Source organism: Peromyscus eremicus, chromosome 18 (genome assembly GCF_949786415.1).
Source record: "Peromyscus eremicus chromosome 18, PerEre_H2_v1, whole genome shotgun sequence".
In the NCBI taxonomy this organism is placed as follows: Eukaryota; Metazoa; Chordata; class Mammalia; order Rodentia; family Cricetidae; genus Peromyscus; species Peromyscus eremicus.
In genome coordinates, this window is record NC_081434.1 from 6902745 (window position 1) to 6927034 (window position 24290).

The 24290-nt window shown below is 40.0% G+C and overlaps 1 protein-coding gene across 2 annotated transcripts in view; it reads left to right on the top strand.

Moving 5' to 3' along the window:
- Positions 1 to 22677, top strand: part of Mon2 (MON2 homolog, regulator of endosome-to-Golgi trafficking) — a 75430-nt gene extending 52753 nt beyond the window's left edge. The window contains exons 26-35 of one of the 2 annotated variants that reach the window (XM_059245760.1): positions 104 to 729; positions 3085 to 3228; positions 3835 to 3852; positions 4137 to 4265; positions 5352 to 5542; positions 6770 to 6830; positions 9504 to 9627; positions 12530 to 12737; positions 15682 to 15764; positions 19313 to 22677. In XM_059245760.1, the coding sequence (XP_059101743.1) occupies positions 104 to 729; positions 3085 to 3228; positions 3835 to 3852; positions 4137 to 4265; positions 5352 to 5542; positions 6770 to 6830; positions 9504 to 9627; positions 12530 to 12737; positions 15682 to 15764; positions 19313 to 19476 (1748 nt within the window). In that variant the 3' untranslated portion in view covers positions 19477 to 22677. The remainder of the gene's footprint in view (positions 1 to 103; positions 730 to 3084; positions 3229 to 3834; positions 3853 to 4136; positions 4266 to 5351; positions 5543 to 6769; positions 6831 to 9503; positions 9628 to 12529; positions 12738 to 15681; positions 15765 to 19312) is intronic. The other variant, XM_059245761.1, reaches the window with a different exon arrangement.
- Positions 22678 to 24290: the final 1613 nt, after the last annotated feature.

Sequence of the window (24290 nt, forward strand, 5' to 3'; positions counted from 1 at the left end):
TGATGTCAATTTAAACAGAAAATAAAGCAAATATGCTCCAAAGTGTCTAAGAGTATGTGGTCATTTTTGTGGTAATTGGTTTCCCCCCCTTTTCTTGACACAGGAGACTTTTCAAGAGCTTGGGATGTTCTTCTTGACCACATTCAGTCAGCCGCACTCAGCAAAAACAATGAAGTGTCCCTGGCTGCTCTGAAGAGCTTTCAGGAAATCTTACAGATTGTGTCCCCTGTCAGAGACTCGGAGAAGCCTGAGACACCACCTGTAGTTAATGTGCCCGTGCCTGTCCTTATAGGAAGCATTGCAGGCCCAGGCCTGAACAGGCCGTTTGTCAGAACAGATTCCATTGGAGAAAAACTTGGGAGATACAGTTCTGAGCCACCTGTAGTGACTGATGAGCTTGAAGATTTGAACCTCTGGTGGGCTGCCTGGAATACCTGGTACAGAATTGGTTCTGAAAGCACAAAGCCACCTATTACTTTTGATAAGCTGACCTTTATTCCCAGCCAGCCTTTCCTCACAGCTTTAATTCAGATCTTCCCAGCTCTCTACCAGCACATAAAAGCTGGCTTCAACATGGACGACTTACAGAAGTTGGGGGTCATATTGCACAGTGCTGTTTCAGTCCCGATCAGTTCAGATGCGTCCCCTTTCATCCTTCCGTCTTATACTGAAGCAGTTCTAACAAGTTTACAAGAAGCTGTGCTTACAGCTTTAGATGTTCTCCAAAAGGTAAACAAGAGTGAATATGGTTTTCTGGATTTTTTTTATTTTGCAGTAAGATTCATAAGATAAAATCAGATTTTTTGAGATTGCTGTGTATGTATACTTTGGGATTCATGTAAGATTGTCAGGATTTTAAAAACTTACTCCTTCTGATATTTTCAAAATAAGTAATTCAGGTCTGTTTTCATTAGTTAAGAAGGTCCTTGTGTCCTCTAATTTCAGTTGACTTAAAGTTAATTCTGGGACTGGAGAGACGGCACAGGGGTTAAGAACATTGCCTGGGATTGGGAGTCTTCCAGGGGACCCAGGTTCAATTCCCAGCACCCACATAGCAGGCTACAGCTGTCTGTAACTCCAGTTCCGAGGTTGACACCTTCACACAGACATACATGCAGGCAAAACACCAATCAATGCTCATTTAAAAGAAAAAAAAAAAAAGAATGCAGTATAAAGTTAATTCTGAAATGATTGGTAGCCTATACTAAGACACAAGGGTAAGCATGTAAAAGTGTTTTTCTTACTGCAGCTTTAAAATGTATATTTTTAGCTGTGTATTTTGTTTTCTACAACAACAAATTACAGATTTAAAAGATCTAAAAATCTTTGAATAAATTCAGATTGGGAAGAAAGATCATATCAAAATGAAAGCTGTTTTAGATTATCGAGGAAGTTGATTCTACAGTTCATAACTACCAAAATCTTAAACAAAGGCTAACAGGGTGGTCGAGCAGGTAAAGGAGCTTACTTTCAAGCCTGCCTGTGCCTGTGGTCCACCTCCCACATACATGCCATGGGATGAGTGTATGTACACACTTATAAATGTGTTAGTCGGGTAGTGGCACACGCCTTTAATCCCAGCCCTCTGGAAGCAGAGGCAGGTAGATCTCTATGAGTTCAAGACCAGCCTGATCTACAGAGGGAATCCCAGGACAAGCTCCAAAGCTACACAGAGAAACCCTGTCTCAAAAAAAAAAAAAAAAAAAAAAAAGAAAAAAAGAAAAAGTGTTAAAAGAAAAAGAAAAGCCGAACAAAATCGGGTGTAATAATTCCTGTGACCCCAGCACTTGGAAGTCTGAGGCAGGGAGGCTCACATGAAGTTTAAGCCCAGCCTTAGCTACAGTATGAAACTCTACCTCAAGAAACAAACACTAACAGAAAAGGCCAATTCAGGAATCAGCCATTTCAGCACAGTGTCGGAGACGAGAGGGAGCCAGGGTCTGCTGTTCAGGCTCATCCATGCGCTGTCATCCCTGTTGTCTAGGTAACTGACGGCTTTCTACCCAGCTGGCATGGTGAAAATGGCAGTGATGTTTCTGATGGCCGTGGTATCCATAAACCGCCTCTGCAGACAGGCAGGCCAAGCAACAGTTGTTTATCTCTGTGAGCTTTGTTGTAGTGTAGAAGGAACAAACTGTGAACAAACTCAACATCTCAGATACTCTGACACTCAAAGATTGGTTGAGGGGCATGAATTTACAACTGAAATCAAAATAAGTTTTAAAAATTTTCATTGAGGAAAAAGTACAGTTCATCCAACTTTTCCCCTCTGATTAAATAACACAAATACATTGTTTATACATTTCCCTAAAGTGAATAAAAAAGGTTTTCTACCCAAAAAAAGTACTCATTTGGAGAACTCCCAGATTCTTGAATTCATAACTACATACTCAGGCTTGTCACACACACATACAGGGTAATAAAGAACAACACATCCACTCTTTATTTATCAAGGTGAAACTTGACATTTTACTTCTTAATAACTCCACTTTAGCAGAAAAAGAACAAATATAATTATTCATTGTGGCTACGAGGAATTAGTTCTGATCTCTGACTCTGAAAACAAAATATAACACCATTCCAAAACTTGAAAACTTGTTTATATCACTAAAATAGTTTTGCTTGGGTTTTTTAAGGGTTGATTTGTTTTTCAAATATAACACCTGTGAACATATAGTCAGGCATAGGCAGCAATCAGCTGTTGTGTCCATGAACAGATAGCACTTAGAGTGAAGTCAGCTTCATCTTGGCCTAATGCTGGCCTCATGGCTGCACTGTGGCAGATCTCAGACACTACACCTCAGCATTACCTGGCACTTGTCTTAATATGCTAGCCCTTTCCCTCCCCTTCTGTGTTAAAGAATAAATCACACTTCATTAAAATCGTGTTTAACCTGACTGAACACTTTCAGGTTGGCTTTTACTTAATCATTGTTTAAATACCTTGAATTCCAAGTATGAAAAGATGCATACTGCACGAGACGGTCCGGTTCTTAGGACTGTTTGGGTGAGCAAATGAGTGCAAAGGGAAGAACTTTCTAGAGCTCACACTATGCATCCTAATGTTCACTTATTGCTTCGTAGGCCATCTGTGTCGGACCAGAGAACATGCAGATAATGTACCCAGCTATATTTGACCAGTTGCTGGCCTTTGTAGAGTTTTCCTGTAAACCTCCACAGTACGGACAGCTGGAGACAAAGCACATTGCAAATGCAAAATACAATCAGGTAGTTTACAAATTGTGTTTATCCTATGATGAGTCCTGGCTTATAAGTGAGATCCAATGGAGGCAAACTTTGGGTACTAAGAAAAGGGAGTTTTCATTCTTACTCTTGTGTCTGTTACAGCGTAGAAATGGTACTGAGAAACCGTGTCTGTGATCCTTTTCTTCTTGTTCATGTCTCTCCTCTCCCGGATGGCCCTCCTGAAAGTTTGCCCCGCCACATCCCTTGTTTCTTCAGAAATGAAAGTTCCACTGTACCTTTTTCTTGGCTCCCTCATTCCTCTGTAAAATGGCCTGTAAATCTGAGGCTAACCTCACCTTCAAATACATCTCAAATAGATATGCAAGATGAAGAAATCTGTATGTACTCAATAAGTTGTCCATTGCTGGTGTGAAATTTAGTTGGATTTTTATATAAATTTTCATAGCCTTAGTTGGCAAATTATATCTTCATTTTTGACTTAGAACAAAAGTAAATTTTGAATGCATGTACATGCTGATTTTCTTCACTCAACATAAAAATTATAATTATATATAGTCCGAAAGTAGTTTTAATATGTATTAATTTTTCTCATTCTATTTGTCTTGCATCACAATGGAATCACAATAGATCCAACTATTTGCACCGGTGAGTTAAATTTCCTAAAACTGTCCTAACCTACTGGCAACAAGTAAAGCCCATCTTCCCAGTCCTGACAGAATGCTCTCTGTGCTTCCCCAGTAGTTGTAACTTCTGCCTGGCTGAAAATGATTTTTATGAAGTACATATGTTTTTGAAACCTTTGCATGTAATATGATCTGATCTAGAACCAAGGCCTGAACTTGTAAGGAAAAGGAGCTTTCTTTTCAAAAACAGTATCGTTTCCTTCAGTCCCATTACCTTTAACTCCATGTGAAAATATTACTTTCTAGGCGGAATGGGTAGCTTTGAATTATGTACCATTTGCTGAAAGATCTTTGGAAGTAGTTGTGGATTTGTACCAAAAAACAGCCTGTCATAAAGCAGTGGTAAGCGAGAAAGTCCTCCAGAGTATTATTAAGGTAGTGTATCTTTTTTATTTCTCTAATTTTATTTGATATTATAAAATCATTGAAATTTCTTTTTAGGCGATATATTGGAATAAATGAAAAACGTTACTTATAGTGACTTCAAATGCATGCATTGTATTCAGCAACCCCCCTTTTTTTTAATCTATGAGATACTTTGGGGTGGGGTGTCACAGTCCTAGAGATTAATCCCATAGACTCTCAAATGCCAGGCAGATGCTGTTCTGCTAACTATATCTCCAGCCTAGTAAGGTCTTTCTTCACAGTGGATTCATTATGTATCTTAAAGAATCCTCAACTCTTGAGGATGCTTAATAGTCAGGGATGCACTCAGAGCATCAGCTTAACTGGTGATGCAGACTCACTTTTAAAAGGCCAGTTCCTTGTGTATATAGTATATAGATGGCCATGTTGGTTTTGTTTGTTTAAAGTCTGTTCATTATGTTTCTTCTTCTATTTGAAGGACAAATCTAAACCTAAACTTTTAAGTTTTATATTGTTACATGGTTAATTTATTGCATTATTAGAAAAAGTACATTAAAATATTTGAGTAGAATATAAAACTCAAGGAATTTTAGGTATAAAACTTGAAAGTAGTGGTATTCAGGTTGCTAGCTCTCCCCTAAGCACTGGGGAAATATTTGCAGTACTGACCTCTTTTGAACAGAGATGCATCTGAACAAAATTCCGTCCTGCTGGGAGAAGCAGGGAAGGATAGCTGGGGATGGCGTGAATGCGGGCGGCATGGTTGCGGCACATATGTAACCAGCACTCAGGAGGCTGAGACAGAGGCTGAATCCAACCTGAGCTACGTCAGGGAGACTGTGTGTCCATTAAAATCCCGTGTAGCCTTCAGAGCTGGAGTTAGCTCGGTGGTACTGGGCATTCTAGCATACAAAAGCCCTGTTCCAAACAAAATGAAGTGTGTCTTTCTAGGAAGTAGGCTTTGGAGACTGTGCCTGTGAATCCGTCTTTCTTAGTCTTTTCAGTGACGCTAACTGCAATGCTGTTTTTTCAGTCTTGTTGGTGTTTTGTTTTGAGTGCAGCTGTGTGTGTTATCTTAATTGTCTTCCTCTTCAGACTCTCAGGGTTCCCCTCAGTTTGAAGTACTCCTGCCCTTCTGAAAGCACATGGAAGCTGGCAGTAGCGTCTCTCCTCAAAGTCCTTTCCATTGGGCTGCCTGTCGCTCGACAGCATGCTGCTTCTGGGAAGTTTGACAGCATGTGGCCGGAACTAGCCAGCACACTCGAAGACTTCCTCTTCACTAAAAGGTCAGTTCATTGATCCAAAGTGAAGAGCCTTTAAAGAACTGTTGAGATCTGGGTTGACAGTCACTGACTGCACACACTGGACGGGCACTTGTGTGCTCCTTACTGTGTCGCTGCTCTTACCTAGTAACTGACAGGAAGCAGCTAGAGGAGGAAGGGTGTTTACAGGTCACTGTGCTGGAAAGACCAGTGCCTGATGCAGAGGCCTTGGTGCTTGGCCTGTGTCCTTTGAAGGCCTGCTCACCATCTACCTGTAGTGTAAAACTGTACAGATACCTCTAAACCTGACTGCATTGGTGCTGTGGATGCATGCAATATAAAAGAAAGTAAGATAAAGCAGTTCAAATGGAGGCCTTGCCTTTGCCTGAGGTGTGATGGCAGACGTGTTCTTAGGCACTTCGGCCTCAGTGTTCCCCTCTGTTGACTGGGGTTGCAGTGAGGACCCACGAGAGGATTGCAGACGAAGCTCCTGCAGACACTGGCTGAGTCCAGCTGCTGTTGTAACAGTTGTTCTGTTCTCAGTGGTTTCAATTTGTGACCATCTTGCTCTTCATGAGGCAGAAAATCCACCTTGATTCTTTCAGAACTATTGATTTCTCCGTTCCTGCTATAAGAAGTTGGTTTTAGAAAATCTAAATTAGGCTTTTTCTCTATGGATGTTCTCTTCTTACATTTACTGTAAAGGATTTAATGCATTATATTACAAATTAATGGGCTTGATTGAGGGTCTTTTATGTCATGATCAGCATAAAGAAATTCAGGTGTCCCGGGTGGTGGCGGTGGCACACACCTTTAATCCCAGCACTTGGGAGGCAGAGCCAGGTGGGTCTCTGTGAGTTTGAGGCCAGCCTGGGCTACATAGTGAGTTCCAGGACAGGCTCCAAAGCTACATAGAGAAACCCTATCTTGAAAAAAAGAAATTCAGGTGTACTCTCAATGTTGAGATTAGTTGTGGATGGTATTATCTATAAACCTTTCTTTTTCATACATCATACCAAGAGAAGTTTAGTTTTACTGATGTTCAGTTAAAGATTGGTCCGAGTGTTTTAACAAATCATTTACACTAACTACTTGAATTTAAAAGTGTATTTTTTTTAAGTGTACTGTGATGTCTTAGCCTAAGGAGGAAGAGCTAATGTTTTATCCTTTGAATACTGTTTATCTCTTTTCTGTTTGTTTGTTCAGGAAATGTTTTACCTTTAAAAACCAAATCTTTTTTTTCTTCCTTAGCATACCTCCAGATAATCTTTCCATTCAAGAATTTCAAAGAAATGAAAGTATTGATGTTGAAGTAAGCAACCTCAGGAAAATTTCCTGGTTTTTACTATATTTGAGGATTGTAAATGGAATTTGAAGACTTTAAATTTTTTTCACTTAGGGGAAGGGCACGTGTGTGATGTATGCATGTCTCTCTCTGTCTCCCTGTGTATGCCTAGATGTAGGTCAGAGGACAACTTGGGAGAGCCTTCCGCTTTGACTTAGTTCTGTACCCATTGAGCCATCCTGCCCCCGTGAAGTTTTTAGCTTTGAAGACTGGGTTGGTGAAGGAGTTGGGCTCTATTGTCTTTAAGTGAGATAGCTTAGCGTTTAAGTAGATCAAATCCATGGTTTTCAGGTGTAGGCTTGAGAGTATAGGCGTCTTCATATATCTAGCAAGTGTTGCCGTTACTATGTTAAAACTGGATGAGCTTTTCTTTTCCTTTCAAGGATAAAATAAACTTTATGTCAGGATAAGGTGTTTGACAAAAATGACTAAATAACTTTAGTTTCTCATAGTTTATAATTTCTGATTATAAAAAGTAAGTTTAATCTTAATTTTGGATATTTTATTTTAGCATGGGTGAGTTTCAGTTTTTCTGTATATTTACAGTTGGAATGAAGATCAATATGTGATAAAATTGTAGTGTAGTAAACTTGGTGTCAGTGGTCAGGTTGTACAGTAACAGTCAGACGTTCATGTAGTATAGTAACCTTAGTGTCAGTGGTCAGGTTGTACAGTAACAGATGTTCATGTAGTACAGTAACCTTAGTGTCAGTGGTCAGGTTGTACAGTAACAGTCAGACGTTCATGTAGTACAGTAACCTTAGTGTCAGTGGTCAGGTTGTACAGTAACAGTCAGACGTTCATGTAGTACAGTAACCTTAGTGTCAGTGGTCAGGTTGTACAGTAACAGTCAGACGTTCATGTAGTACAGTAACCTTAGCGTCAGTGGTCAGGTTGTACAGTAACAGATGTTCATGTAGTACAGTAACCTTAGTGTCAGTGGTCAGGTTGTACAGTAATAGATGTTCATATAGTACAGTAACCTTAGTGTCAGTGGTCAGGTTGTACAGTAACAGATGTTCATGTAGTACAGTAACCTTAGTGTCAGTGGTCAGGTTGTACAGTAATAGATGTTCATGTAGTACAGTAACCTTAGTGTCAGTGGTCAGGTTGTACAGTAACAGTCAGACGTTCATGTAGTACAGTAACCTTAGTGTCAGTGGTCAGGTTGTACAGTAACAGTCAGACGTTCATGTAGTACAGTAACCTTAGTGTCAGTGGTCAGGTTGTACAGTAACAGATGTTCATGTAGTACAGTAACCTTAGTGTCAATGGTCAGGTTGTACAGTAACAGTCAGATGTTCATGTAGTACAGTAACCTTAGTGTCAGTGGTCAGGTTGTACAGTAACAGATGTTCATGTAGTACAGTAACCTTAGTGTCAGTGGTCAGGTTGTACAGTAATAGATGTTCATGTAGTACAGTAACCTTAGTGTCAATGGTCAGGTTGTACAGTAACAGTCAGATGTTCATGTAGTACAGTAACCTTAGTGTCAGTGGTCAGGTTGTACAGTAACAGATGTTCATGTAGTACAGTAACCTTAGTGTCAGTGGTCAGGTTGTACAGTAATAGATGTTCATGTAGTACAGTAACCTTAGTGTCAGTGGTCAGGTTGTACAGTAACAGTCAGACGTTCATGTAGTACAGTAACCTTAGTGTCAGTGGTCAGGTTGTACAGTAACAGATGTTCATGTAGTACAGTAACCTTAGCGTCAGTGGTCAGGTTGTACAGTAACAGGTGTTCATGTAGTACAGTAACCTTAGTGTCAATGGTCAGGTTGTACAGTAACAGATGTTCATGTAATACAGTAACCTTAGTGTCAGTGGTCAGGTTGTACAGTAACAGATGTTCATGTAGTACAGTAACCTTAGCGTCAGTGGTCAGGTTGTACAGTAACAGGTGTTCATGTAGTACAGTAACCTTAGTGTCAATGGTCAGGTTGTACAGTAACAGATGTTCATGTAATACAGTAACCTTAGTGTCAATGGTCAGGTTGTACAGTAACAGATGTTCATGTAATACAGTAACCTTAGTGTCAGTGGTCAGGTTGTACAGTAACAGATGTTCATGTAGTACAGTAACCTTAGTGTCAGTGGTCAGGTTGTACAGTAACAGATGTTCATGTAGTACAGTAACCTTAGTGTCAGTGGTCAGGTTGTACAGTAATAGATGTTCATGTAGTACAGTAACCTTAGTGTCAGTGGTCAGGTTGTACAGTAACAGTCAGATGTTCATGTAGTATAGTAACCTTAGTGTCAATGGTCAGGTTGTACAGTAACAGTCAGATGTTCATGTAGTACAGTAACCTTAGTGTCAGTGGTCAGGTTGTACAGTAACAGATGTTCATGTAGTACAGTAACCTTAGTGTCAGTGGTCAGGTTGTACAGTAATAGATGTTCATGTAGTACAGTAACCTTAGTGTCAGTGGTCAGGTTGTACAGTAACAGACGTTCATGTAGTACAGTAACCTTAGTGTCAGTAGTCAGGTTGTACAGTAACAGTCAGATGTTCATGTAGTATAGAAATCAGGGAAGGTTCTTTAATTTCTTAAAAAATAAAATTTAACTTTTACTCTAGAAATTATTCTTCGTCGATCTCTTTGGATGAAAAGAAAATGTTTGACTCCCCTGTTGTTTTAGGTTGTTCAGCTTATCAGTGCAGAGATACTCCCATACGCCAATCTTATCCCTAAAGCGTTTGTGGGCCAGATGATGACCATGCTCAACAGGGGCTCCATCCACTCCCAGTCGTCCTCGTTTACAGGTGTGTGGCTTCAGAGGCCTTCACGGGGGTCAGACGCATGAAGTGCTTTTGAAGAAGCTGGGAGGGCATGTCTGATCCGCTGTTTAAATATAAACCGGAGAATGGGAGGTCACTCTGAGGGATGTGGTGTACCTTTATGAGGGGATGTCACTCTGATGAAATAAGTTCCGCGGTACTTCTGGAAGCTAACAGAGTCACGGCCTGACAGAGGTCACTCGTTCTGTGGTAAAGACTGTGGTGTAAACGAACACCCTGTCACTTAGGATGTCATCACTTAGTGTGTCGGCTCTTTAGGGGAAACTGTGCCGGGAAGGTGCTGCGCTCCTCAGTGTTTCTGACACAGGTGCACAGGGTTGAAGGAGGAGATGGGCTCTCTCATTGAAACACTCCCGTAGTCATAGGACTGGAGACCAAAGAACGAACATGCTCCTTTCATTGTGGCATCACATCTTAATTTGAGCTGCTACCTAAATTGTGTTTTGTTATTATTTCTCTCTACTAAAATATGTATTCAAATCTCAGATGTAATTGTGACATCGTAATGTGATTTTTTTTTCTGTGAGATTATTTAGAAATTATACATTTCTGCAGTAATTATCCTTAATCCCAGCATTTACTACATCCAGGAATAATCTGATACTTAAAGACCATTTGCACAGTTTGGCCTCTAGATGGCTCTCCTACTGCTTACAAGACACTAGATGTTTTCCCGCTTACTCATCAATTTACAAAAATTATCCTGTAAGTTAATGAGCATGGAAATTTCAGAGAAAAAGAATTATGTGGACTTAATTTTTACATCATACTTATATTGAAAATGCTAGATGTTTTGATAAAGGAAAATTAAAAATGAGGTATAACTACTCTAGCTAGCTAAGCGCTGAGTTATGAGGTGTGCTCTAGTCCTAGACTTCTTTCTTGCAGTCTCAGTGCTGTTTCTGTGTGACGCGCCAACACCGAAAGGCACCTGCACACCCTTCTAGGGACTCTTTCTGCATGAAGCACATGTCCCTCAGCTTTACCTGGAGCTTTTCTATAAACACACACGGAGAGACAGTCCATGCTAAACACGTTCCTGTGATGACTTGGTTCTCGGCTCTTTAGCATCATAGCCAAAGTTCACAGACTCTACAAGGAAAGGCCAAAACCAACGAGTAAATAAAAGAAACTGAGTTTCTTTGTGTAAGATTCCAGAGGGAGAAGAGCCTGTCACCGTCATGGCGGGGAAGTGTGGCAGCAGCGGCATGGCGACTGGAACAAGCTGAGAGCTCACATCTGGAACCCCAGGCCAGCACTGAGAGTGAGAGCAGGAGCTAGGAGGGAGGCGGGCCTGACTGAGAGCCTGAGAGGAGGGAGAGCCAGTGCACACTGGGGTGGCACGGGCCTCTGAAACCTCAGTGTCCACCCCAGTGACACGCTGCGTCCAGCCAATAGTGCTTCCAGCTGGGGACCAGGTGCTCACATGTCACAACAGGTGTCTGACATCTGATACTGCATCTTCCAGGAAGAACAGAGGAGAAATGTAGACAAGGACATTTCTGAAGACATTATCTTCACACTAGAAATAAGAACTCAGTACCAAAACAGTGAAAGATAAAAGGCCCTTAGTAAGTCATATCAGAAAATATCAACATACTTACAATAAAACGATGTTAAAAAATGTCAGAGAGAAAATCTAGAAGTTCTCCATAGGAACTGCATGCTTCCCAAAGACTTGTCATGGCAGCTAAAAATGGAGTTCTCTCCATGGAGTGCATGCCTAGGCACGCTGGGCAAGTCTGAGTACAGAAGAGGAATTCTCATACTTGAACAGAAGAGATGTCATGTTGCCAGGGTTTTTGCCTCAGACAGGGTGGGACAGGAGAGTTCCCATTTCCCACTGCTGCTCCAGAGCAGTGGGAGGGAGGTGCTGGGAGCCACACCCGAGTACCACGGTGAAATAATGGCATCTTCAAAAGATCTACAGAACTTACCTTCCATTCACCCTTTCCTAGGAAGCCACTGCAGAATATCTCCATGAGAACAAGAGGAAACCAGGAAAATGGAAGGCTTGCGTTCTGGAAGTGTGGCCTGAGGGAGGGTGGGGTCAGCCAAGGGCTGTTCCCAGGTTATGGCTAGACAGCAAGATTAGAGAAGAGGCTCATGTTCCAGAAGAGTCTGCTGCTAGGAAAGGAGAAAAGATAATAAAGACAGAAAAGGCAATTAATGGTGACTTTTGATTTATAGTGAACTCGAGAAGTTTGGTGAAGTTTTGTTACTGTTGTTTAAGGTGGGGTTCCAGGTACCCCAGGCTAGCCTCAAAAAATACATAGTTTCAAACTTCCTATTTAACCTCGAATGACCTTGAACTTCTTTCTCCTGCTGGAGTTACAGACATATGCCACCATGTCCACTTTATGTGATACTGGGGTTTGAAGCTGGAAACCAAACTCAGGGCCTTATGCATGCTAGCCAATCATTCTGCCAATCACGCGACATTCCTTGCCGTTGAGATTCACTTATAGTATTTTCAAAAGGGAAAAAGATGAGAAAATGGTTGGAGCCAACAGGTGCTTCCCACCAAGTCTGATGACCCGAGTTCCTCACCAGAACCACATGGTGAAAGGAGAGAGACCTGACTCATGCACGTTGTAGTCTGGTTTCTATATGCACACTGTGACGTGTGTAAACACACACACACTGAATACAGTAAAATCAAGAAAGAAAATGCCGATTATGGACAACCTTATTTTTCACATTCCAAGAAGGAAATTTTTTTTTTTTTACTAAATATTATTAACTAGGTTGTTTATCAATGCTTTTCATCCAACTAAGGGTATGTTTTTTATTTCTCGCTTGCTAGACTCATTCTCAGCATGCACTTTAACATTTTATTAACAATCAAATATTGTTAATTTTGCAGAAGCAGAGATTGACATCCGTTTGAGAGAAGACTTTTCTAAAATGTGTTTTGAAACGTTGCTGCAGTTTTCCTTCAGTAACAAAGTCACAACCCCCCAGGAAGGCTACATCTCACGGATGGCGCTCTCGGTGCTGTTGAAGAGGTCTCAGGACGTCCTGCATCGCTACATAGAGGATGAAAGGCTTAGTGGAAAGTGCCCTCTCCCAAGGTACACGTTCAATTAAGAAGGAAATACACTGAGATCGTAGTTAGTCACAAAGACGGCTCGAAAACCAAGAGATTTCCTAAGTGAGCTCGATGAACCTGAGGTAGTTGATAATAGAATTCACCCTTTACAGTCTAAGTGTTCCTAGGCTTTGTTGCATATACATATGGGTTTTTTAAAAATAATTATGCTATTTCAGGCCTCTCTTGGAGATTAAAAAATATATGATACATGTATTAAATTATGTTTAGAACCTGAAAAAAAAATTAAACCAGAAAATAGATCCTCTGCCCGAGGTTTTTGCATAAGGACTTGTGGATTTGTGTGAAAATACGATCTTTTGCTCTAAAGAGAAAGTAAGAGATTAAATCACTTCCCAGGGTTATCTTTGATTGTCACTTCTTCATATCTATTCCCTGGCTCTCTCTTAAATCTCCACATCTTCTAATCTGCCTAACAAAAGCCCTTACTCCTAAGCTGACCCCTTCTTGGATCCTCAACTTGTGTTCATGGCAGGGTCTTCAGGGCTAAATCATACTGGAGCGATAGAGAGAATTCAGCAAAGGATGTAATCGTAATTCTTTTAAATGTAAAAACAAGTTTAAGTCAAAGCAAATAGGAAATACAAGGACATAGAGATACCCAAGTTAGGAGAGTCAGGAGACCGCTCTGTGATTGGGTACAGGTGCAGAGGCTGGCCACGTCCACAAGTCCAAGTCCGTGCACTCTTGTCTCCTTATCAGTTTCCGAAGTTGGACCTGACCTGACAAAGGGTACAGGTTTTCTTTTTAAGTGTTCAAATGTTATTTACCAGATTGCCTACTACAGGTTCAGACCAGTTTAGATTTCCCCAGGAGTATATGCATGCCTTTTCCTCAGCCTCCAGCATCTTAAAATTCTTTACTCGGTTAGTGTTTATTTTATACTGTTCTAATTTGATGAATGAAAGTCACAAAACCACATTTTTTAAAATGACCAATACTTATTAACCATCTACAATCTTGAAATTTAAATTTCTGAATCATAAATTATAGGTCTCTACCTTCAAATGTATACACAAAACCATCCCATTGACAGCGTGCTAGTAATTTGATTATGGAGACAATTAAAAATTGGTTAATTAAAGTTGATTCCTGATATGTGCATGAAGGAGACAAAGCTGCTTTGAGTGAATATTATATTAGATCATAATATTATTCAGAAAATACCTTTCCTTCATTTTCTGTGTTGAATATTTAACTAGCTCATTTAGTATTTCTTTTAAAATTTATTTTTGTTATTATTATTTATGTGTTGGTATGCAGGCATTAGTACATGTGCCTGAGGAGACCAGAGGTGTTAGTCTCCTGAAGCTAGAACGATAGGTAGGCAGTTGTGAGCTGTCTCTCCCACTTTCCCGCTTTATCCCATTTGAGCTTTGTTTATAGTCTTCTGATGAAGTTGTTTCATTCTCTGCTGCAGTATTACGTGTTTTGTATATGCAACATTTCAACATCAAATTGCTTGCAAAGAAAGTTTGATGTCTAGGGATGTAGTTCAGTCATTGGTTGAGTACTTGACCTGTGTTCAGTCCCCAAAACTACATAAACAGGGCCTGATAGTGAGGTCTCTAATCTCAGCAGTCAAGAAAGTGAGGCAGGAGGATCAGAAGTTCAAGGTCGTCCTCAGTTACAGGTTTGACATCAGCCTGGGGAATGTGTGAGATCCTGTCTCAAATTAAAAAAAAGAAAGAAAGACTTGAAGTAGGGCCTTGTACAGTACTGGGAAGGCCTGGCTCACCGTGGGATTATAGATCTGACCAGTGGTAGAAGGGACCGTAGAGCAAAACAGCCATTCCTGTTGGGGCAAAGGAAAGAGCCAGGGTGTTCTTTTGGAACCATCTGTCCTTATTATGTGCTTATTCTTTATGTTAAATGTTGCTACTTAAGCAATCTCAGAATTAATTTCAGGCACGTTTCATGATAGTCATATGAAAATATCAATAAATAAATGAAAAACACTTGAGTATCATTGCAATTTTAGCAGCATTATAAAATATGTATCAGGTATTAAAAGTATCTTTTTCATGTAGCCTTTGGCAAATTTCTGTTAACATTAGTTAGAAAACAAACAAAAATCATGTTGTAGAGAAGTTTTGAAAGCATGTGTTATAAAGTATTGTAATTGTAAATAGTTGCACAGGCTGTCTTGTAAATGTAGACTTCTCAAGAGTTGACTCACTCCTTCCCCTTTCATTGATAATTCTGGTAAGAGTAGCTACAAATTAGATTCGTATCTGGAACACAGGTATTTGTGATTGTTTGTTTTTGCTTTTTGGGGGGCCCGCCACCCTGCTCCCAAATAAATCACACATGGAGACTTATTCTTAATTATAAATACCTAGTCTTAGCTTGGCTTGTTTCTAGCCAGCTTTTCTTAACTTTAAATTATCCTATCTTTGGCCTCGGGGCTTTTATTTTTCTCTATTCCTGTATTTATTTGTTTGTTTGTTTTTTCTCTGTGGCTTGCTGTGTAGCTGGGTGGCTGGCCCCTGAAGTCCTCCTCCTTGCTCTCTCCTTCTGTCTTCTTTTCCTCCCAGATTTCTCTATTTCTTCTCTCTGCCTGTCAGCCCCACCTATCCTTTCTCCTGCCTTGCTATTGGCTGGTCAGTTCTGTATTAAACCATCAGGTGTTTTAGACAAGCACAGTAACACAGCTTTACATAGTTAAAGAAATGCAACATAAACAAAAGTAACACACCTTAAAATAATATTCCCCAACAGGTATTTACATGTATTGTTACTAATATGTGTTTGATAATTTTTCCTTTTATAAGAATTTAATATTCTTTTATCTTATTGTATTCAGTATTTTTCCAAAATACATCTATTTGTACAAACATTCTGGGGGGGAAAATACACAGTGTATCTTTAAAATCCTAAAGGAAATCATCTCTTATCTATTTTAGGCAACAAGTAACAGAAATCATATTTGTTTTAAAAGCAGTCAGTACTCTCATTGATTCACTTAAGAAAACTCAGCCTGAGAACGGTAAGTGCTTAAAACTTGGTTATCCTACGAGACACTGCACAGGCATCCTTCCTGTTAGTGTACTTTGTGTTACTGCTACGTAGCCGAGCTTCAGAACGCCACCGCCATTGTGACGACAAAACTCAGGGCCCTCCCGGTGTCAGTTCCGTAAAAGGCCTTTTCAGTGTTTGCTCTTTAGATTAGATGTCCTATTTTTAAAAAACGTGGTGGGCCAGCAAGATGGCCTTAGCCTGACAACCTGAGTTTGGCTCCAGAACCCAGATACAAAGAGAAGAGGACTGAGTGCACAGAGTCATCCTCTGACTTCCGTGCATCCTTACACACGCGTGTCTTACACACGCGTACCAGACACACAGTGATAAACAAACAAACAAAAGTTACAGATGATTTGATTTGTATGTGAACAGTGCCTGAAGAACAACATCTGAGCTGCTGTCTGGCCTCTCCATACATGTACACCTGCACACACGTACACCTTTAAAACAGTTTAATGTTGGAATTATGAACTTAGGAAGTGAATTTTTTAATTTGATGTAACCATAAGTTATAATGATATATTAGAAAAGTATAATAAGCTTTATTAAGAAAGAAGAAAAAAGTAAAAATGCCAGCCTTCCTAGCAGAATTATGTTGGATTGCACATAGCTGTCCAAGCCTGATGCAGGAGATTGGCTGTCGGGGTAGGGCCAACAGGTTCCATGTCTGTTTAAACTTTTTATTACTGTCTTCCTGTAGTTTTGTTGCTGGAAATAAAGCATTTGGAGACTGATTTTTGTTGGAAGGGATTTTGTTTTTATTATTTTACTTGATGGTAAATTTTTGAGTAGGCACTATTAATGCACATAAATTAAAAATATAAAAGCAGCAGGTGATGAGGTGCTCTCTGGGTAAGGGCACTTGCCACCAAGCCTGAGAACTTGAGTTCAGTAACAGAAACCACACGATAGGAGGAGGAAACCGACTCCTACAGGCTGCCCTCCGACCTCCAAGTGCCTGTCGTGAGGCACACGCTGAATGAGTGTTGAAATAGGTGTGTGTGTGTGTGTGTGTGTGTGTGTGTGTGTGTGTGTGTGTGTGTGTTTACTACTTGACTTTTAATCATTTGTGCTGCTCTCTAGAAGTTGATCATATAAATACAAAAGACATACTCAGTAACCCCCAGTTTTCTTTGCAAACAAATAACATGTTCCCTATTTATAACCACTTTTTCTTATTTTTTTCACTTAACAAACATGTATATTCTTCCATATCAATGCATAAATCTCTTTAATATTCTTTTTATAGTTTGGCATTTTTGAAACAGAATCTCATAACTCAGGCTGGCCTTGAACTACTACATATGCAGCCAAGGCTAACCTTGAATTACTAGTCTTTTCTCCTTTACCTCCCAAGCCCTGGGTTACAGATATGTGCTGTCCACCTGGCTTCCTGGTAAAGAGTTCCTCAGAGGTTACAGCAGGCTCTAGAACAGACTGTGAGAACCTGAGGAGACTCCCACAAGAGTTATGTCAGGGGTCCGCTTGAAGTCTCTCCTCTAGTAAGCCAAGAATTGGTGTCCTAATTGGGCTGTTGATTGACAGTGGAGGTAGTCTGGATTTGTTTGCTTCTCGGTGGGCGGTAGGAAGTGCCGGGAGGGCATCTGGGCAGCGGTGCTTGGCTTCCGTTTGTTTTTCAGTTCCTTTTCTGACTTCTTTTAAGCCCACCCCCACCCCAAGCAAAAGCAAAAAGGACTCTGATGTGGATTCTTCTTTTATTATTATTCCATTTTATTTACTGTGTGTGTAGAGGAGAGGTGTGCACTGCCACACCACATGTGCAGGTCATGAAAACTGCAGGGAGTTGGTTCACTTCTTCTACCTCGTGGGTCCTGGGGATCACACTCAGTGTGGAAGGTCAATAGTGAGTAGTGTGAAACATGCTAGATGGAAAAAATCCCATAAGCATCTTCACTTTGGAAACCCTGGATTAGATAAATTTGAGTATGCCCTTTACTCTAAGCCTTTAGTGAATTCATATGAATTATTGGTCTTTAAGAGGAGAGATATATGTGATGTCTACCAAGCTTGTTTGACCAGGAACTTATTTCGGAAGTTGAGAGAGACTGTGTTAAACTCATTTCCTTATTTCACATCAGGAGAACTGAGATACCGACTTGACCACAATACCAAGCACTACCTTATTTCAGGGAAAAACTTGTCACCAGCTAATAAAAGACAGAATAATAATAAAGAGTGTTTTGTGCCAGGTGTGGTGACATGTGCTTTTTATCCCAGCACTCAGGAGGCAGAGGCAGGCGGATCTCTGAGTTCGAGGCAGCCTGGTCTACAGAGCGAGATCCAGGACAGTCAGGACTACACAGAGGAACCCTGTCTTAAGAACCAGGCCCCCCATAAAAGGGAGTGTTTTGTACATTTTCATAGTATTCTTTATTGTATGCTCCTTGCCCCCAACTGGAGACTTGCTCCATGCAATAACATGACATCTGTCAGCAGGTTTTATGTGGAGACTGAGCACTCTGCAAAGTCCTTACCAGAGAATAAGATGGAGGGCCTAGTCTGGGTAACTTGGTGAGACACTGTCTCAGACTAAAAGGTGGAAAAGATTAGTGGTACAATACTTGCTTGCATGTACAAGTACTTGGAAAAAATCCAGCAAACAACAGAAAGCATAAATGTCATATGTGATCTTCAGTATAAGCAGATTACTGGATAAGGTGAGCCATTCTGGCCCACCTGATGAGAAGCGCCCGTTTGGTAGACATGGTGAGGAAACATGGTGATGTACATTAGAGGTTAGTAAGCACTGTGAGAAGACCAGGTCTGCACAGTGATTGAAATTATAATCAGTATCAAGGGCATTGCTGAGAGACTCCTGGGAAGATATTTTAGTAGGCAACTGAATAAAAAATGTTTTCTAATTGTTCTTGACATGTACACTATATTTTCTGGCAGCTATATAGAAAATAATGATTTGGATTATTTTGTTACCTTGTTAACTTCCAAGTTTTCACAAATTGAAGCATCCTTTAAAATGTTTTTTTTTTTTTTAATCTGTTGGTATTGGTGAGTCTATACTCACTGATCGCTTCTGTCTCTTCCTTTTTGAAGATTTTACTTACTTTTGTCTATGTGTGTGACTGTTTTGTCTGCATGTGTTTATGTGCACCACTTTTGTGTGTGGTACTTGAGGAGGCCGGAAGAGGGCATTGGATTCCCCCGGAGCTGAAGTTAGAAATGGCTATTACCAGCCACGTGGGTGCTGAGAACCAAACCCAGGTCCTCTGCAAGAGCAGCCAGTGCTCTTAACCACTGAGCCATCTCTCCAGCCCCTTACCTACTTTCTTACCTAATTTCTAAGTACATAATACTGTATTAACTCTTCTTTTTCATACTTTATTATGTATCAGGAAATCTTACAAAATGTAAAAATGAAAAGACGTTTACAGAACCATTTCTGTTACAGTTTTTAAATTTGTGTTTATGTAAATTGGGTGACTGCTGTTTATACATCCACTCTGTTTAGAGATTTTTATACTTTTTATATTACAGTTGATGGAAATACCTGGGCACAAGTCATTGCCTTATACCCAACTTTGGTAGAATGTATCACGTGTTCATCCTCAGAAGTCTGTTCTGCTCTTAAAGAGGCACTAGTTCCCTTTAAGGATTTCATGCAGCCACCAGCGTCCAAAGTTCAGAATGGAGAATCTTGACCAGCTGCATACGTGTGAGGGAAGACGACATCCTAAGGAACGTTGGCTCCTGAGGCGTCAAAAGAAGGACGTTTCCTCCTGAAGTAATTGCTGGCAGCTGCGGTTGTCTTCTTTGAACTGAAGTCATCATCTGGGTCCGTCATTCACAGAAAAGCATCCATGTCAACAAAGGCTCCTGGAGGAGTCGCAGCCTTGTAATGAGGGATACTGATGGGAGGGATAGTGAATTCTACGTCATACCTGCTACCATATCTTCAGTTGGTGATCTAAAAGTGAGCTTATGTACAGTGTGTGGTGTGTGTGTCAATGATGTGCTTTTTAAAAAGGAAGAAAAGGTATTTCCATTCAGATTTTTGAGGCTGGTGTTTTGCACCCTTTTCAAGTACAGAATTGTACTAACGTTTTATGCAAGGTGGTACTGTAACATTCCATATTATCTACAACCAGCCTTTGTGAACAAAGGGAACTGATATACTGTGTGTATAATAAATGGTACAGTTCTGTATAAAATAGTTGCATTTATTTAAAATTTAAAAATATTGATGATGTTTAATGCTTGAAGCCGTATTTATTATTAATACAAAATTATTTGCTTACATTTTTACTTCTGATTTGCCTTCTTCTGGGGGCAGATACGCTTATGGTGTAATCACAAAGTTCGCTTCATGCTTTTTCCGTGCATTGTCAGTGACCTATACACCTCTGACCTGAGGATCATGTGAACAAGCAGAAGTTGTGATCTGCTGACTTTGCACCTTGGAAACACAGGTTGTAACGTAATACACTGAGATACATTGTAGCACGATGACCCAATCATACCTCATTTCTTTAAGCCTCTCTCTAAGCTTTCACGTGTCTGTTTTTATATTTGCTGTCTGAATTTTAAAGACTTTTCATATTTTATATTTCTGCTGATTTTTCCTATGGTATTTGTCACTGTCTTCGAATGACAAGGCAAGATGACTTGAGATTTCATGAAACTTTGCCTGTGAGGTGTTTTCATTTCTGTGCTTCCTTTTCTGAGTTCCTTTCAAGAAACAGCACTGGGCTAGCCCACAGTATAAACTACGTGTCACAGGCAAGCGCTAACCCACAGTATAAAGCATATGCCGTGGGCAAGCGCTAACCCACAGTATAAACCACGTGCCACGTGCAAGTGAGCGAGTGGAGGCAGCCGGCATTTCGCAGTGCAGTGAGTTTACTGTGGGAGAGCAAAGCACTCGCCGTTAGGGAGCACAATGATCTGTCTCTTACAAAACTGACTTTGACCTAGCTCACTCTGTTTTTTATTTAATTAATTATACTGTTGTAATCTTTTTCTTCCAAGTTAAAATTTCATTTCACAGATCCTGAAAACGTGAAAAATATTGAAAACATTGCTATTAATAAGAAATGATAGTGGGGTTGATATTATTTTAATGCACTAGAAAGCTTCTGACCTTAACAAGATTTATAAATTCTGGGCTCTCCAGAATAATCATAAAACTATAAGGAGACATTAAAGTTGAGTAATCAATGAGATACAATTTTGAGGCTATTTTAATTATATAATGATTTAATTTGCACTATATTCTGTATACGTGTGGTAAGGCCTATTTTGAAGGAGTATTATTTTTATTCACATGAATCAATGAATTTCTATTTTATTATTTCATGTAAGGTTAAGGTAAAACATGGTATTTCATAGACTGTGCTGTCAATGTTTTCTTAAAGGTGTAAGAAAATGACTCAAGCCGTGTATTTTTTATATTTTGATATATTCACTTGTGGATTTAAAAATAGGGATATCACTGATAAAGTATCAAAATAATAAGGGTGGCAACATTTTTAAAATATTGCCCTGACTTTATATAAAGTGAAAGTGTCTGCTCATAACAGATCAATTGCAGTCTGAATGATTATTCTTCAGTGAAGGTTATCTGTAAGTCAAGGGTCTAAAGCATACAGTTATATAAACGAAATAACTTGAGCTAACACAGTATTAGCTTTCAGTACCAATGTCATGCTGTATAGTTTTAAAACATAAAATGTGATGAGTGTGTTAATGTACAGTAATTAATGACAGTCTCAATGTCAAGCAAGTGGGCCACTCCCTCCGTGGACTAATTGACCGGCTTCTCCCCCAAATTTCTCTCAACTCCCAAGGAGTCACTACTGTAATTAATGCCTCGAGGTCACACATTCTAATATGTGCTGGTCCCAGACAGATCAATCCATTGTCCTTGCTCTGTAAGCATGAAGTGGGTTCTTGAGTCACTACCATAACTGGGCCTCATGGAGTTACCAGATTCAACCATGGAGCACTAGGTTCAAACCCGTCGCCCCCGATTCCAGTGCAATGTGTTTTAAATCTCAGTGAGTTTTCCCTGCCGACCGTCTCTGTTAGAGACCGTTGAGCACAGCTGTGCCAACGACTGGATGATGGCAGAGGTTTCAGTGTGATTGTGTACTACAGAGATCACCTTTGGAATCTAGTAGTGTCTTGTTTCTTTATGATTCATTCCAAAGTTCTGTTGGTCTTACTACATGAATTTTGCATAACATTTATTAAAAGCCTATCATGTGCCAAAAGGAAAAAATTTGTCATTAAGTCTGACAAAAAAAATGCTTTTAACTTGCTTATCTTTGTATTACATTAACATTTATGTTCTCACCTGTTTCCCCATATGGTTATTGAGTGAACAGCTGCTACATTCTTTAAATTATATATAGCATCAGAAGAAAACAGTGTATAATTTAGTTTATTTATGTTATCCTGGTGAATAACATTCACTTTAAGTAGCAGCCAGTAACAGTCATTTGTCCTTTCTTCTACAATGTTAAGAGTGTTGCATTGGTTGTCAGTTTGGTACCAACTAGTCCTAGGTGAGCATTTGGCCAATGGTCAGCTAAGAAACCAAGAGTGAATTAGCATACACTGTTGAACAGTGCCAGAAAACATCAGAAATGCATCCCCTCTAATGAAATGTTCATGACAGTCATGTCAGTAAAAGGCACTATTTTATATACTCCTCAGACGTAGACTCATTCATGTGGATGGCTGAATTTTTAAGAGTTGGCTAGGGGCCACTAAGGCAGGACACTTTCAGGAAATACCTACCTATGATTGCCATGGAACTGAACTGGAAATCAAGATCCCAAATAGATTAATGTCCAGGTTCAGATTACTGTGGTTTATAGATTTTTTTTTTTTTTTTTTTTTTTTTTTAGAAAACTACCACAGAGGTAGACAAAAATGGTCTCTTCAAAAGCATGACTAACATCCTAGAATGTTCCTTCCCACTTAACTAGATTTGGCATTTTGGAGATACTCTGAATTACAATTTGCAACGCTTAGGGCTATAAGACTGTCTTTATTAGACTGATCTATGGGTTGTTTTTTTTTTTTAATTATTTGTGAGAACAGGCATTACATGACATGTTGTATTACTGACTTACGTATCAGTGGATAAATAGTTTTAATACTTTATGGTCATTTGAATTAAAATTTTGTATCTGGAGAGAAGAGTGGTGCTTTTATTTTAATGTTTTTGTAAATGGGAAAGAAAGTTGTCATTGTATCTTAATTTACATGCAAACCCTTTTGGGGGACTTAGATTAAGTCCAGTCGTTTTTACTGTATTACTGTGTTGGTTTTAAAGAGCTGTGTGGATAAGCTGGGTGTAGGGGCTCACACCTGTAAACCCAGCAGGACTACACAGGAAGACCTTGCTCAGGAAGCAAACAAGAAGAGCTGAGGTAAGTCCCCCTTGACTGGGAATACTCTGCGATCTTGCAGGGACCAGCTGAGAGTCTGCCTCCTGATTTATCTTTAAGTAATTCTCCAAAGCTGCTGTTTCTGTTTCTAAAACAGTGATGCTCGCAAGTTACTGAGTCTTCAGAATAACACTCAATGTGAGTGTGGACATGACTTCATAAGGACATTCTTAGGCCCTTATTCAGGCTGTTTGATAAAGCACTGTTACATCCAAAGAGTATTTCACTGTTTTTTCTTCCCCTTTTCTTAAGCATCACTTTCAGTCCCTCCAGTTTAAATGATGTGTTACCTTTCTTTCTCCTAATATTCCTTTCTTTGTTCCTCTTTGTCCCCATTCCCATCCATCTCTTCTTTCATGATGAGATTCTGAGTGATAGACACTGGTGACAACTTCCCGTGAAGTGTGGTGACAGAAGTGCCTTCCTCTTCGACCCCGTTGCCTTTTGGTTGAGGTGAATTTCCCTGCCTGCCGTCTTAGAAGGATGGAACATGTTTGTAAAGTAGTTTACCACTATCGCCTACCGTATTTCTGAGTCCATGGTTCTGCTGCCAAGACCCAGGACGGGATTGCTATAAATAAGTGGATTCAGTAGCTAAACTCGGAACAGTTATGTCTTTGCCATGTTGTGAATAGCAGAATGATGTCACTTTTCTTCAAGAGGGGAGTTAAAATTTGCAGGTCCTTTTGTTGTGTTTTGGGGAGAGGGGTTGTTTTGCCTTTGTTTGGGGAGGCAAACAGTGTGCTGATAGGTTTATGTCATCTCAATACTACTCACTGATAATTGCGTTACTTGCTTTCAGGAATTCCAGGCACCATCTCACTTTTGTTCCATCTGTTTCTATTTTTCTATTACAAAGCAGTCATTTGGGCACTGGAGAGATGGATCAGCAATTAAAGAGCACTGACTACTCTGCCAGAGGACCTTGGTTCAATTCCCAGCACCTACATGGCAGTTCCAGGGGATCTGATGCCCTCCTGAGGTTTCCGTGACCACCATGCACTCCAGTAGTGAACAGTCATCCCTGCAGGCAAAATACCCAAACACATAAAATTAAA